Source organism: Haematobia irritans, chromosome 2 (genome assembly GCF_050003625.1).
Source record: "Haematobia irritans isolate KBUSLIRL chromosome 2, ASM5000362v1, whole genome shotgun sequence".
Classification (NCBI taxonomy): Eukaryota; Metazoa; Arthropoda; class Insecta; order Diptera; family Muscidae; genus Haematobia; species Haematobia irritans.
This window is the reverse complement of record NC_134398.1, coordinates 221,305,924-221,322,844: the sequence shown is the minus strand read 5'-3', so window position 1 is coordinate 221,322,844 and position 16,921 is coordinate 221,305,924. Positions and strand designations below refer to the sequence as shown.

General features: G+C 25.3%; 1 protein-coding gene across 7 annotated transcripts in view; it reads right to left on the bottom strand.

Moving 5' to 3' along the window:
- The window catches only part of RtGEF (Rho-type guanine nucleotide exchange factor), a 101,922-nt gene that overhangs the window by 21,975 nt on the left and 63,026 nt on the right, over nucleotides 1-16,921 (bottom strand). For 5 of the 7 annotated variants that reach the window (XM_075297508.1, XM_075297504.1, XM_075297505.1 and 2 more), the window contains 2 exons: nucleotides 15,204-15,639; nucleotides 9,683-9,820 (listed from right to left, as the gene is read on the bottom strand). In XM_075297508.1, the coding sequence (XP_075153623.1) occupies nucleotides 9,817-9,820; nucleotides 15,204-15,639 (440 nt within the window). In that variant the 3' untranslated portion in view covers nucleotides 9,683-9,816. Of the gene's footprint in view, nucleotides 1-1,641; nucleotides 2,632-9,568; nucleotides 9,821-15,203; nucleotides 15,640-16,921 lie in introns of those variants that run through there. The other 2 variants (XM_075297509.1, XM_075297511.1) reach the window with 2 other exon arrangements.

Sequence of the window (16,921 nt, the reverse complement as noted above, 5' to 3'; positions counted from 1 at the left end):
TAAATCACAATTTTAACGGGGCAATCTCTATAATATTGTCAGAAACTTCCATTTTATTATTAAATGGAACGATTTAAATGAATTTGAGAATTTGCTACAGGAAAATGAAGAAAAGCTGAAACAAATTGTAAGTATGAAAGACGACGAAACAAACTAACAAATAAAATTGATAATTTATAATTTTTCTTAACACAGTTTACATTTTTTAGAAAGAGGTTACAGCAAAAACCGGCGGAGAAGGACACGCACAATTTTTAAGATATTCAGTTCGGAAAGTATATTCCGATGAACTGGCTACATTATATGGCTGGAAGGGGACTAGCACTAAGCCCAGTGCTGAAAAATCTTTCATAATAACTTTAATTAAAAGTAAGTAAATATTTATAATACAAATAATAATTAAATTTTATTACAAGAAAATCACTTATATATTTTTAGATATATGTCATCTTAAATACGAAACGACAGACAGGGAAATGAATGTCGTATTACAAAAACATTTTGTCCATGCTAAGGATTTTTTGACAAAAACGAAAATAAGTGATTAAGTATATATATATTTTTATTTAATTTTATTAAAATTAATTGTTTTTTTTTTATTTAAAGAAATATTTACAAATGATTGTTATTTATAATTTTGTTATTAAATACTAAGTATTTTAATTAAAATAATTATAATACAAATATTAATATTAAATATTTATATTAATAAAAAAACACGTATTATTAATTAAAGGGAAAGGGTTCAGAAAACCGACTCAAAAATGTACTTAGAAGAGTCATTTGCGATTAGAAATATGACTATTAAATGACTCATAAGTGACTCATAAATAGAGTAATATGTGATCAATTAAAGACTCGTAAGGGATTATAATCATAATTGAAAAACGACTCGGAAAAGAATCGCAGATGAGGTATATTAAGACTAAAACTGATCAAAAAACGATTCAAAAAAGACTTTAATGCTACTAAAAAATGAGTCGAAAAAGACTCTAAAATAATATAGAAGAAGACTCATAAATGATTTATAAAGAAGAGTCGCGGGTAGTCACGTTTTTCTCCCGACAAAAGAGTCTTTTATGTTCATAAAATGAGCTCATATTCTGCCTTTTTAATCGCCAAGTAGACTCGAAAAAGACTCGAAAGTGCTTAAAAAACGAAAAAAATGCTAGCTGGGATTTGTCATGTATCCAGTATGTATGTATGAATGCATATATATGTTTGTGTTTGTGGTTTAAATAAATTTATAAAAAAAAAACTCAATATCAATTTGGCTTAATCTGATTGCATCAGAGGAGCGTTTTATCAGCTTTTTGTAAATCGCCTGTTTTCGATTTTGGATTTATTAATTATGATTATCCTCCAATTTGTTTCATATTTGCTACTTTTTTGTAATTATAGATGACAGCTAGGAAATGGCAAACGATCACATATATATGTTGGATCAACAAAAATGGCAATGATTATGATGGTGTTGACTATGATGGGCTGGAGAGATTATGATGAGCATGCTATGATAATTGGCTATGAATGAATAATGCCGCCTCATCCATCATCATTCGTGTTTTATGATCTTCACTGACACAGTGGGCGATAATCAGTAATTGTTAATTTTACGCCACTGTTTCATTACGAAATTACCACAACACCAATTGCCAGATTGGCCTTGAGATGAATCACCATCACCATTTCCCGTACATGAGTTTGAAGGTCCTGCTCCTGCTGCTAATCCACCAGCAGCTGACACATCTCCCGCTCCATGCCCATTGCGCATAAGCAATGCCTCGGTACAGCCTTTGTGCGATAAATGATGACAATCGCCAGCATCATCACTGTCCACTCCCCCAGCACCATCTTCGTTTGGCAATTGAGGAGTACTACGCCTCAATGAGGTTGTCTTTAGACCATAGCCCATCATATAGCCACCACCATAGCCAGCATAGCGGTGTGAGGCTCCAGTTTCAAAGGAACGATTCAACCGGCGATCATAGAGCCCAGGATGATTTGGTGGATTTTTGCTTATGCTGCTCGATGAGGATTGACGATCTTCGGATCTATTGCGAGCAGGTGGCAGTTTTTGGGGTGAATTGTAATTCGATTTGATTATTTTCGGTGAGCCTTTGTTCTTGCGGGGCAGCAATGGGGTCATAAAGATATTATCATAGCCTGAACCGAATCCACTCTTTAGGCGATTCAAGGATTTGCGTGTGGCCCTCTCTTCCGACAAGGCACGATAGTCCAAACCTATGGATGAGGAGTTTGAGTGACTGGGCATAGCAATACCAGCTCCACCCCCACCACCACTACCACTTGGTATAGCCGTTCCTGAACCTGAGCCAGAAAGTGAGTATCTATAGCCTGGACCTGAACCTGCGGCCCCTCCCAACGAAGCATTTAGCGAGGATATCGATGAGGAATACAAATTGAAATTATTTGGACTAGCTTCACGCCATATATACGAGGAATTCAGGCTATTTGTCGAACTCTGTTTATTGGTGACATTTGTCGCTCCAGGAAATTGAACACCGGTATTGCATAGAAATGGCAAATGGGGATTGGATGTTGAAAAATGTTTGCTGGTCTTTAGTTTTCCACCTCGTATGGGCAAACAAGGAGTCCATGGTTGTAGGGCTAAGTATTTAAAATTTACAATTTGGTTTGTTGTTGTTGTTGTTTTTTTGTTTTATCAAATTTCATACAAAGACGTAGGACGAGAAAGAGAAGAAGAAGATAAAGAGAAACAATGATAGAAAGAAAAAAACTATGAGTACAAACAACGAACGAACGAACAAAGAAACGCAAGAACTAGACAATGAAAACAAAATAGAACGAGACAAAAAACACATATTAAAATGGGATGGAATTTGATTTTGATTGATCGATTGATTGATTTGTTGTAGGGGGGTGATGTAAAGCAATATTATTGCTACGCTTCAAAAGGAAACGATAACAGCACTAGAGAAAATAACGAAAAAATATCACCAAAATTAAAAATTGGGGATAAAAACAGAAAAACTGAAAAAATTAAAAGCATTGAACTAGGAACTAAGCAAATGAAGCCTAAATATTAGGGTGTATCGATTTCGTAAGCCTACCTTCCCAAATTTTGACTTTACAAAACTTGGGGCTTTTTTGTTATTTTGCAAATAAATTAAAGAACGCAATTATGGGATGGACAAAAAAGTATGTGGTACAGAGTTGAGAATTTCAAAAAAGTTGAACAAAATGTGTCTTTTTTTTCATATAGAAATAGTAACAATTACATCAGTGAAAATTCCGAAATTCAGATCTTCAGTAACCAAAAAAATTTTTTATCTCAATTTCTTTGAAAACCACTCCTTGAAATTTATTATTAACTCGGATTATTAAATAAATAACATTTTCTTTGCATACTTGTAGGCGGTACACGAGTTCACTGGAACCATTTAGAAAAAAGGGAAATTTGTCACAATCTTAATATATTATTCCACTCGTAAACTTGGTTATTTCTTAAGAAAGTGATCATTATTTGGGTTCAAGATGTACAACAAATATTACAATATAAATTAATTTAAATAAAATGTGACACAGTACGACAAAAAGATGGCACATTTAGTAACATAACAAATAAGTGGCACAAAAGTATGACCGCTTGGAAAATATAGCAAATTTGCCACTAAAGTGGAACAACGACAACACTGTTGTGGTATCGTGTGCGAGGTTACCCAATAGGTAATGCATTCACTATGTTAGGAAGTACCACATTATCAAATATGAGAAATATAAAAAAACGAAACGAAAAACTCAGTATCGATACAAATGGTTGGATGGTGAAAAGTCGATTTTTAAATTCTGATTACAATCACGGTTGCCACAGTTGAGAATTCTACCAATAATTATAGATTCTTTATTGTTTAGTAGATTTTTTATTGTAAAAAAAAATATTCCTTTTAATTAAAAGATATATCCATTTTCTATAGAAATAAAATTTTGAAAAAATTTTCTATAGAAATAAAATTTTGACAACGTTTTCTATAGAAATAAAATTTTACCAAATTTTCTATAGAAATAAAATTTTACCAAATTTTCTATAGAAATAAAATTTTGACAAATTTTTCTATAGAAATAAAATTTTGAAAAAATTTTCTATAGAAATAAAATTTTGTCAAAATTTTCTATAGAAATAAAATTTTGCAAAAATTTTCTATAGAAATAAAATTTTGCAAACATTTTCTATAGAAATAAAATTTTGACAAAATTTTCTATAGAAATAAAATTTTGACAAAATTTTTTATAGAAATAAAATTTTGACAAAATTTTCTATAGAAATAAAATTTTGACAAAATTTTCTATAGAAATAAAATGTTAACAAAATTTTCTATAGAAATAAAATTTTAACAACATTTTCTATAGAAATAAAATTTTGACAAAATTTTCTATAGAAGTGAAATTTTGACAAAATTTTCTATAGAAAAAAAAAATTTGCAAAAAATTTTCTATAGAAATAAAATTTTGACAAAATTTTCTATAGAAATAAAATTATGACAAAATTTTCTATAGAAATAAATTGTTGACAAAATTTTCTATAGAAATAAATTTTTGACGAACTTTTCTATAGAAAAAATATTTTTAATTATACAATTATTTTTCGAGCTTTATGGACAGATATAGATTAAGGAACATGGTTAATAGATTTGTAGCTGGCGTTTTCTTTTCAATGGCTCTATTAACCATGTTCCTTAATCTATATCTGTCCATAAAGCTCGAAAAATAATTGTATAATTAAATATAATGCATTTGGACGTCAATTGTCTGTTTCGGTATCAGGCTAACATGTAATATAATAAGCAACGATGAGCCCGTCGTAAAACTAGGAAAAACACGACTAATATACGCGTTAGAATTGTTGTTGTATCCTGGAAACCAGTTTCTGTTAATTGTCATATGTTGTAGTTGACTGTAGAAACAATAAGCATTGTTCGACTGTTCACCACTTAGGTGAATTCTAACAAATTAGCTTTCTAAAAATAAATTTCGTGTTGTTGCATTACTATGTAACAAAATGAAATAAAAATAAGATTAAGGGACTTGTAAGTTATATGAAAAGATGATGTACAGTGGGAGAAAAGATGATTCAATTTGTAAGAGGAAATTTCCCAAATGTTTTCTCCATAAGGAGTTAGCATAATGGACCCAAAATTGAGTTATCTCTCCCAGCCAGATCTATACTAAAGGCTGTGGAAAGGTTCATTCGCCCGAACCGAAACATGTACAGTCCAGTTGTGTATAGATTTGTATCTGGCGTTTTCTTTCCAATGGCTCTATTAACCATGTTCCTTAATCTATATCTGTCCATAAAGCTCGAAAAATAATTGTATAATTAGATATAATGCATTTGGACGTCAATTGCCTGTTTCGGTATCAGGCTAACATGTAATATAATGAAAAAATATTTTGCAAAAATTTTCTATAGAAATAAAATTTTGCAAAAATTTTCTATAGAAATAAAATTTTGCAAAAATTAGCTAAAGAAATTAAATTTTGCAAAAATTTTCTATAGAAATAAAATTTGGAAAAATTTTTCTACAGTAATAAATTTTGCCAACATTGTCTATAGAAATAAAATTTTGACAAAATTGTCTATAGAAATAAAATTTTGACAAAATTTTCTATAGAAATAAAATGTTGACAAAATTTTCTATAGAAATAAAATGTTGACAGAATTTTCTATAGAAATAAAATTTTGCAAAAATTTTCTATTAAAATAAAATTTTGACAAAATTTTCTATAGAACTAAAATTTTGACAAAATTTTCTATAGAAATAAAATTTGGAAAAAAAATTTCTATAGAAATAAAATTTGGAAAACATTTTCTATAGAAATAAAATTTTGACAAAATTTTCTATGGAAATAATATATTGACAAAATTTTCTATGGAAATAAAATGTTCTATAGAAATAAAATTTTGCAAAAATTTTCTATAGAAATAAAATTTTGCAAAAATTAGGTAAAGAAATTAAATTTTGCAAAAATTTTCTATAGAAATAAAATTTGGAAAAAATTTTCTATAGAAATAAAATTGTGAAAAAATTTTCTATAGAAATAAAATTGTGAAAAAATTTTCTATAAAAATCAAATTTTGCAAAAATTTTCTATAGAAAAAATTTTGTCAAAATTTTCTATAATAAAATTTTGACAAAATTTTCGATAGAAATAAAATTTTGACAAAATTTTCTATAGAAATAAAATTTTGCAAAAATTTTTCTTTAGAAATAAAATTTTGCAAAAAATGTTCTATAGAAATAAAATTTTGCAAAAATTTTCTATAATAATAAAATGTTGACAAAATTCTCTATAGAAATAAAATTTTGACAAAATTCTCTATAGAAATAAAATTTTGACAAAATTGTCTATAGAAATAAAATTTTGACAAAATTTTCTATAGAAATAAAATTTTGACAAAATTTTCTATAGAAATAAACTTTTGACAAAATTTTCTATAGAAATATAATTTTGACAAAATTTTCTATAGAAATAAATTGTTGAAAAAATTTTCGATAGAATTAAAATTTTGACAAAATTTTCTATAGAAATAAAATTTTGCAATAATTTTTTATGGAATTAAAATTTTGACAAAATTTTCTATAGAAATAAAATTTTGCAATAATTTTTTATGGAAATAAAATTTTGACAAAATTTTCTATAGAAATAAAATTTTGCAATAATTTTTTATGGAAATAAAATTTTGACAAAATTTTCTATAGAAATAAAATTTTGACAAAATTTTCTGTAGAAATAAATTGTTGAAAAAATTTTCGATAGAATTAAAATTTTGACAAAATTTTCTATAGAAATAAAATTTTGAAAAAATTTTCTATAGAAATAATATTTTGACAAAATTTTCTATAATAATAAAATTTTGACAAAATTTTCTATAGAAATAAAATTTTGAAAAAATTTTCTCTAGAAATAAAATTTTGCAAAAATTTTCTATAGAAATAAAATTTGGAAAAAAATTTTATAGAAATAAAATTTTGACAGTTTTCTATAGAAATATTCTATAGAAATAGAAATGTTCTATAGAAATAAAATTTTGCAAAAATTTTCTATAATAATAAAATGTTGACAAAATTCTCTATATAAATAAAATTTTGACAAAATTCTCTATAGAAATAAAATTTTGACAAAATTGTCTATAGAAATAAAATTTTGACAAAATTTTCTATAGAAATAAAATTTTGACAAAATTTTCTATAGAAATATAATTTTGACAAAATTTTCTATAGAAATAAATTGTTGAAAAAATTTTCGATAGAATTAAAATTTTGACAAAATTTTCTATAGAAATAAAATTTTGCAATAATTTTTTATGGAAATAAAATTTTGACAAAATTTTCTATAGAAATAAAATTTTGACAAAATTTTCTGTAGAAATAAATTGTTGAAAAATTTTTCGATAGAATTAAAATTTTGACAAAATTTTCTATAGAAATAAAATTTTCTATAGAAATAATATTTTGACAAAATTTTCTATAATAATAAAATTTTGACAAAATTTTCTATAGAAATAAAATTTTGAAAAAATTTTCTCTAGAAATAAAATTTTGCAAAAATTTTCTATAGAAATAAAATTTGGAAAAAAATTTCTATAGAAATAAAATTTTGCAAAAATTTTCTATAAAAATAAAATTTTGACAGTTTTCTATAGAAATAAAATTTTGACAGTTTTCTATAGAAATAAAATTTTGAAAAAATTTTCTATAGAAATAAAATTTTGCAAAATTTTCTATAGAAATGAGATTTAAAAATTTTCTATAGAAATAAAATTTGGAAAAAATTTTCTATAGAAATTAAATTTGGAAAAAAAATTCTATAGAAATAAATTTTGAATTTTTTTGTATAGAAATAAAATTTTGCAAAAATTTTCTATAGAAATTAAAATTTGCAAAAGTTTTCTGTAGAAATAAAATTTTGACAACATTTTCTATAGAAATAAATTTTTGAACAAATTTTCGAGAGAATTTAAATTTTTACAAAAATTTTCTATAGAAATAAAATTTTGACAAATTTTCTATAGAAATAAAATTGTGACAAAATTTTCTATAGAAATAAAATTTTGACAAAATTTTCCATAGAAATGAATTGTTGAAAAAATTTTCGATAGAATTAAAATTTTGATAAAATTTTCTATAGAATTAAAATTTTGACAAAATTTCTATAGAAATAAAATTTTGCAATACTCTTTTATAGAAATAAAATTCTAACAAATTTTCTATAAATTCAATATAAAACATTTCTTTCAAAAAGGAAAAACACAAAAATTTGATCAACAACTTTAAACAAAGATTTCTGGTAAAATGTTCTTCAAATTTTGGAAGATTATTTTTGGTACGAGTGGCAACCGTGATTACAATTTCAAAATGAATCTAAGCATTTAGTGTTCTATACACATATCCAATCTCCATTCTATGCTGTTATCTCTTAAATCCATCCATAAAAAGGACCGAGTGTATGTGTCTGTCCTAGGAAATGACATTACAAAATGGCGAATGGGGTAAAAACGAATGAAACAAAACTACAGGCAAGGGAGGATACAAAACTAAAACTAAATCCTAAATTCTAATTTTATTATTATTAAAAAAACAAAATGAATATGTGTGTATGGTAAGTAAAATTAATCTCTGCAAATTAAGATAATAAACTAACCTAAGGTTTGATCAGTACAGTGAGCTTAAAATTAAATTTTTTTGTATGTACAAAATTAATTTTTGGTTTAACATTAACAACAAAATCTTAGCAGCTATTAAAGAAAAAAGATTAACAAAAATAAAACACAACCTATACCTTATTGTGGTGTAAGTAGCCATTACAATTGTTGGTAGTGGTGGTGGTGGTTGGTAATATTTCTTTTTTTTGCTCTATTCATTAATGGATTTTATTTTTTAAGTAGGTTTTGAGATAGGTATGTTTGTTTTAGCTTTAACTTAAGATTAAAAACAAAGTTTGCAAAATATTCATAAATAGTAAAACAGATTAAAGAAAAACAATATTAAGTGGACAATTAAATTTGTCTTTTTTGCTTTTCTTGTTCATAAAATAAATGTGTATGGTAGTTTAATAAAAAAATATATTTAACAATTATAACCACTAGCAAAAAATAGTATATGAAAAACTAGTTTTTATAATGAATAAATACATAAAACAAAACATATATGAATAAGTGTAAGTGAATAAGTATGCAGCAAGTTATGAGGTGTTGCGATTTTTTTTAATTAAATTTTGTGATTTCTGAAAAAGCAATGTTTTATTCAATAAAAGAAAGCTCCCCCACAACATAAAAAAGCCCCCAAAAATTATTCTTTTTTGACACCATTAAATCCTTGTATTTATTTCTAAACTGTTACCTATTAGTTGTGTAAACACTTAAATGTATGTGAGATATGCGTATAAAAACAAAAAAATATTAAACATTAATATCCTTTCGAAAAAAAGCATTTTTCCTTCACAAGCCAGTTTAAAGTAATTTTAGCACAGTGCTTTGAAATGATATGTGACACAATTTCATAACAAACTTCTTGATGGAACTTACCCGAATGTATGGTATTACGCGTTGTATTCTGATAGGCAGCACAATAGGCCTCAAAGACACGCAACACTAAGGCATCCTCTTCAAAAGTTGGTTGGTTTTTACGACCATTACAATAACTCGATAGAGTATTCAAACTGGCAACACCAGTACCACTACCTCCACCACTACTGTTACTACCACTGGTAGTATTGGAACACAAAATAACTGGACGTAAAGGTGGTGCTGGACGCATATTAGTTATACTCCAATTAGCTAAAAAAACAGAAAAAGGAAAATATTGAAAATCAATTATAAAATATGAAAAAAATTGCACTTTAGATGAAGACATATACCATAAAAGTAAGAGAATATGACCCTTCATACACACAGAAAAAAATTATCACTAAAATTTTTCCAATTAAAAAAATGATTGAAATTAGATAGTAATCAATTAAACAATTAACTGTAGCCATTGTTAATCAAATTATGAAAAAATCATCTAAAAAAATATGGAAAATGTTTACTATTTTTTAAATTAAAAAATTTATCTAAATTAAAAAAAAAAAATATTTCCAATTAAGAATATAATTGAAAATTTGTTAGGAAATAATTTGTCAAGAAAAAATCCAACTTATATTTAAAGGAGAAAAAATTACAAATAAATAAATAATTAATTGTCCCAATAAAAAAATAATTGAGTTTTGCCATAAAAATTAATTAAAAAATTAATTGAAAGTTTCGAGCTAATTAATTAATTTTTATCATTTTTATGATTAAAACAATTTCAACTAAAAAATTAATTGGATCAGAAAAAAAGTTTTACTGTGTAGGCAATAAGCATACAGAAAAATGATTACCAAAACTATTCCAATTTAAATTTTAATTTATTCAACAAATATTTTAATTAAATCGCAAATTAATTGTATCAATTTTTTTTCAATTTATGTTGGTGATTCATTCAAAATTTCCTCAAAGTAAATTTTGAGGAAATTTTTAATAGAAATTTGACGAAACTTTCTATAGAAGGTAAATTTCAACGAAATTTTCTGTGAAAGTAAATTCCGCGAAATTTTCTATAAAAAGTAGATTTTTTTATTACAAGTATTTATTTATTACAAGTATTTTTTTAAAAAGTAAATCTTGAGGAAATTTTTAATAGAAAGTAAATATCAACGAAATTTTCAATAAAAAATAAATTTTAAGAAAAATTTCTATAAAGAGTAAATTTCAAAGAAATTTTCTTCAAAAATTAAATTTTAAGGAAATTTCCTATAAATAGTAAATTTCAACAAAATTTTCTATAAAATTTTCTTCAAAAAGTAAACTTTAAGGACATTTTCTATAAATAACAAATTTCAACAAAGTTTTCTATAAAAAGTAAATTTCAACGAAATTTTCTTCAAAAAGTACATTTTAAGGAATTTTTCTATAAATAATCAATTTCAACGAAATTTTCTTCAACAAATACATTTTAAGGAATTTTTCTATAACGAAATTTTCTTCAAAAAGTACATTTTAAGGAATTTTTCAATAAATGGTCAATTTCAACGAAATTTTCTTCAAAAAGTAAACCTTGAGGTAATTTTCTATATATGGTCAATTTCAACAAAATTTTCTATAATAAGTAAATTTCAACGAAATTCTCTACAAAAGCGAATTTAAACGACATTTTCTATAAAAAGTAAATTTCAACGAAACTTTCTATAAAAAGTCACAAATTACTTTTTAGAGAAAATTTTATTTAAATTTCCATTTTACTCTTTATAGAAAATTTTTCTTAATCTTTACTTTTTAAAGAACATTTCGTTGAAATTCTATTGAAAATTTCGTCGAAATTCACTTTGTTTTGTTTTTTCACTTTCTACAAAGAATTGGTCAATTTTTTTGTAAAATAATACTTTTAACAAAAAAACAAATACAAAAAAATATTTTTTACAGAAAATTTCGCAAAATTTACTTTCAATAAAAAATTTCATGGAAATTTACCTTCTATAGAAGGTTTTGTCAAAATGTACTTTCTATAGAAAATTTCGTCGAAATTTACTTTCTATAGAAATTCTCGCCGAAATTCTATAAAAAATTTTCTCCAAATTTACTTTTTTTTGTAAAGAAATTCATTGCAATTTACTTCTTAGGGTAATTTTCCTTTTAAGAAATTTCATCAAAATGTACCTTTTATCGAAAATTTCGTCAAAATTTATTTTTTAACGAAAATTTCGCCAAAATTTACTTTTTATATAAATTTTTGTGGAAATTTATTTTTTATAGAAAATTTTGTTGAAATTTACATTTATAAAAAATTTTGTTGAAATTTACCTCTATAAAAAATTGCATCAAAATTTACCTTTTATAAAAAAATTCGTTTAAATTTACCTTTTATAAAAAATTTTGCGAAATTTTCTATAAAAACTAGATTTTTTATTAAAAGTATTTTTTATTAATAGCATTTTTATTAAAAGTATTTTTTTATTACAATTTTTATTTTATTGAAAGTATTTTTTTTTTAAGTAAATTTTGACGAAATTTTTAATAGAAAGTAAATATCAATGAAATTTTCGATAAAAAGAAAATTTCAACAAAGTTTTCTATAAAAAGTAAATTTCAACGAAATTTTCTTCAAAAAGTAAATTTTAAGGAATTTTTCTATGAAAAGTAAAATTCAACGAAATTTTCTTCAAAAAAATACATTGTAAGGAATTTTTCTATAAATGGTGAAGTTCAACAAAGTTTTCTATAAGAAGTAAATTTCAACGAAATTCTCTATAAAAGTGAATTTAAACGACATTTTCTATAAAAAGTAAATTTCAACGAAACTTTCTATAAAAAGTCACAAATTACCTTTTAGAGAAAATTTTGTTTAATTTCCTTTTTACTCTTTATATAAATTTTTCTTAAAATTTACTTGTTATAGAAAATTTCGTCGAAATGCACTTTCGTCGTTTTGTTTTTTTTTTCACTTTCTACAAAGAGTTGGTCAAATTTTTTGTAAAATAATACTTTTAATAAAAAAAATACAAAAAAATATTTTTTATAGAAAATTTCGCAAAATTTACTTTCAATAAAAAATTTTATTGTAATTTACCTTCTATAGAAGGTTTTGTCAAAATTTACTTTCTATAGACAATTTCGTTGAAATTTACTTTCTATAGAAATTCTCGCCGAAATTCTATAGAAAATTTCCTCCAAACTTACTTTTTCTAGAGAAATTCATTGCAATTTACTTTTTAGGGAAATTTTCCTTTTAAGAAATTTACCTTTTATCGAAAATTTCGTAAAAATTTACTTTTTATCGAAAATTTCGCCAAAATTTACTTTTTATAGAAATTTGGAAATTTAGGTTAGGTTATGTGGCAGCCCGATGTATCAGGCTCACATTGTGATACCACAGTGGTGAACTTCTCTCTTATCACTGAGTGCTGCCCGATTCCATGTTAAGCTCAATGACAAGGGACCTCCTTTTTATAGCCGAGTCCGAACGGCGTTCCACATTGCAGTGAAACCACTTAGAGAAGCTTTGTAACCCTCAGAAATGTCACCAGCATTACTGAGGTGGGATAATCCACCGCTGAAAAACTTTTTGGTGTTCGGTCGTAGCAGGAATCGAACCCACGACCTTGTGTATGCAAGGCGGGCATGCTAACCATTGCACCACGGTGGCTCCCAAATGGAAATTTACTTTTTATAGAAAATTTTGTTGAAATTTACCATTATAAAAAATTTTGTGGAAATTAACCTTTATAAAAAATTATATCAAAATTTACCCTTTATAGAAAATTTCGCGAAATTTTCTATAAAAAAAATTCGCGAAATTTTCCATAAAAAGTAGATTTTGTTTATTAAAAGTATTTTTTTATTAATAGCATTTTTTATTAAAAGTATTTTTTTATTACAAGTATTTTTTTTATTAAGAGCATTTTTTTTCAAATCAAATTTTTTGTAAAAAAAATACTTTTATAAAAAAAATACTTTTTATAGAAAATTTCGCGAAATTTACTTTCTATAAAAAATTACGTTGTAATTTACCTTCTATAGAAGGTTTTGTCAAAACTTACTTTCTATAGAAAATTTCATCGAAATTTACTTTCTATAGAAATTCTCGCCGAAATTCTATAGAAAATTTCCTCCAAATTTACTTTTTATAGAGAAATTCGTTGCAATTTAATTTTTAGGGAAATTTCCCTTTAAGAAAATTTCATAAAAATTTACTTTTTATAAAAAATTTCGTCAAAATTTACTTTTTATCGAGAAATTCGTTATAGAAAATTTTGTTGAAATTTACATTTTATAAAAAATTTCGTTTAAATTTACCTTTTATAGAAAACTTCGCGAAAAAAAAGTAGATTTTTTATTAAAAGTATTTTTTTATTAACAGCATTTTTTATTAAAAGTATTTTTTTTGTATTATAAGTAAATTTTGACGAAATTTTTAATAGAAAGTATATATCAATGAAATTTTCGATAAAAAGTAAATTTTAACAAAAATTTCTATAAAGAGTAAATTTTCAACGAAATTTTCTTCAAAAATTAAATTTTAAGGAAAATTTCTATAAATAGTAAATTTCAACGAAATTTTCTTCAAAAAGTATACTTTAAGTAAATTTTCTATAAATGGTCAATTTCAACGAAATTTTCTTTAATATCCCAGCAAAAAAATTTGGAAGCTCTTCCAACGGCACAACTTTAAAAGCACTTCCAGAAGATGCACTCCCCATGATGTTCTTTATTTTAACTACCCAGGAAGTTCTTTTAATTCAATTTTTTATAACATGGTTTTTTCATACTGTTAATGGGTAATTTTAACTTTTTTTGTTTCAAATAGGTTAAAATCAGAGTAAGAATTCATAAATTGGTACAAATCATTAAAATTTTGTCGAAAAAATGCTAAATCCAATCTTGAAAAAATGTGAATTTTTTAAAATATTTGAGGTCAAACGTTTCCGACAAGCGTTAGAATCCATTAAAAATTATAAAAATTATTTATTTGACAAAATATCACAGAATTTTTTAATTTACATCCAAAACATTGACTTCGGATCACACCTAAAAAAGTAATGCAAATTCAGTGCAGCGGCTGTTGAAATGGAGGACTTCCGTCCTATGACAAGCCCATGTTAAATTCATCGCTTCTGCGTCAATTTTGCACCACTTCCGGATCCAAAAAGAAAATTTTCTGTACTTTTTTGGCGACGCTTTTATTGCTGGGTATATAATAAGTATAAAAAGTAAATTTAAACGAAATTTCCAAGAAAAAATTAAATTTTGACGAATTTTCTTTTATCGATTTTTTTTAATTTATGTTGGTGATTTATACTATCATTTTCGAGATTGAAGAAATTTAATTTAAAAATTTTACTGATTCAATAAACATTAAATGTATTAATAAATTGTTTTTATTGGATCAGTAAAGCTAGTCATTTCCATGATCGAAGAAATTTAAATTAAAAATTTTATTTATTCATAATATTTTAATTAAAATAAAAATCGATTTCAATTAAAAATTAATAGGATTGAACAAAATAACAAATTAATAAAACTGTTATTCCATTTTTGATTTCTGTAGAAAAACCGAAATTTTGCAATATTCTAAAAACTCTTTTTGACATCGCAAGCCAATATAACAATGATACAACAAACGACATATTATCTCTTAATATACCTTTTGTGTTTCCGGTCCTTGCGTTTACCGCCATGGTGTTTGCTGTGTGATGTGCCGGGATTGGCGTCTTCGAAATACTGTTCGATGTCTGGACTAAATTTGATTTGTGGTTTGGCACTGCCACTGGATGACTTGGTAGACTTGGTGGTTGTTGTTGATGATGCATTTGATGAGGTGGTGGATGCTGAGTGTGCGTGTATTGATTGTAACTGAGGTGATGATTGAACGATAGGCTCCGTTTGTGTTGTGACGTCGGTGGAATTGGAGCTGCCTGGGACGATGTTGGGGACACACTGTTGTTCTCCACCACTCTCGTTGCATTCGTTGTTATTGGTGCTCCGGCCCCTATTGTTGATTGTCCCCCGCTGGCCACTTGTTGTTGCTGCTGTTGATTTATTCGTTGTGTCAGCATACTTAGATTTGAGGGCGGTGACATCTACAAAATTAACAAAAACAAAATATGAGAAGATAGATAGAATTTTTATTTATGCCTTGAAAAAAATTGCCTATAAAAGAAGGGTTAGTATTTGCAATTCAAACAATATAAGAGTGCGAAGTAGTAGTAGTAGTAGAAGTAAAAGTACTAGTTAGAGTCCATTGCAATAACCAAACTCATATTAGATTTTGCTCAATAAAATTAACATTCCTGAAATTAGTAGAAGTATTCGAATTTATGTTGCCTTTCAGGTGTATTTCATAACAACAACACATGATTCAGTTTTGTTTGCATTTGTTTTCGTCCTTGTGGTGCAGAGATAGATGTGGCCATAAAACAAAAGCGCAAGCAAAGTTAAGCAAATATACATGGATGAGGTTTGTGGTGAGGTCATGTTTCGAAATTCGTTTTGTTTGGTAATAGGGCGATCCTTTCATGGCTGATTATTTTATACAAATGATGAAAAAAGTAGTTAGTTGCGATATGTTGTGATATTTTTCAAAACTAAATAGCATTTTTTTTAATTATTTAGTTCAGAACCATTGCAATGGCAATGTCCTGACTTTGACTTGTATTCTGATTTTCAATTCTGAATGATTTTTTTTTTTCGAGCATATGCATTTAAGATCATGTTGGGTGCTTAGATGACAATGAATGTTGATAATTGAAAGCAAACAAAATTTCATTAAAAAAACGACAAAAACTAAAAATTAGAATAAAGTTTAATTTTTTTATGTTTAACCAAAACAAGAAACGAGCGAGATATATTACTTTCTTTTATTTATAATTTGGAATTTTTATAATATTTGACATTTTCTGTAGAAGGCGAAAAAACTATTGGAAACCTTTTTCTATTTATTTAATTTGAATGTCTGGGTATTAATCCTAAAAAAAGTTTTCGGAATAAAATAATGAATTTCATATAGATAATTTCTATTTCTAATATTTGTTACACGAAAAAATTGAATATAAAAATAATTTTTTTACGAAAATTACATTTGCCTATCAATTCGAAATAATCCTAATACTATAAGAATTATTCATATAAATTTGTTAAATAAATAATAAAAATATAATTTCAAAGAAATTTTCTATCAAAGGTAAATTTAAACGAAATTTTCTTTAAAAAGTAAATCTAAACGAAATTTTCTATAAAAAAAAATAAATTGAACGAGAATCACTATAAAAATTAAATTTGGCGAAATTCCCTATAAAAAGTAAAATTCTCTATAAAAACAAAATTCTCTATAAAAGGTAAATTTCAACGAAATTTTCTTAATAA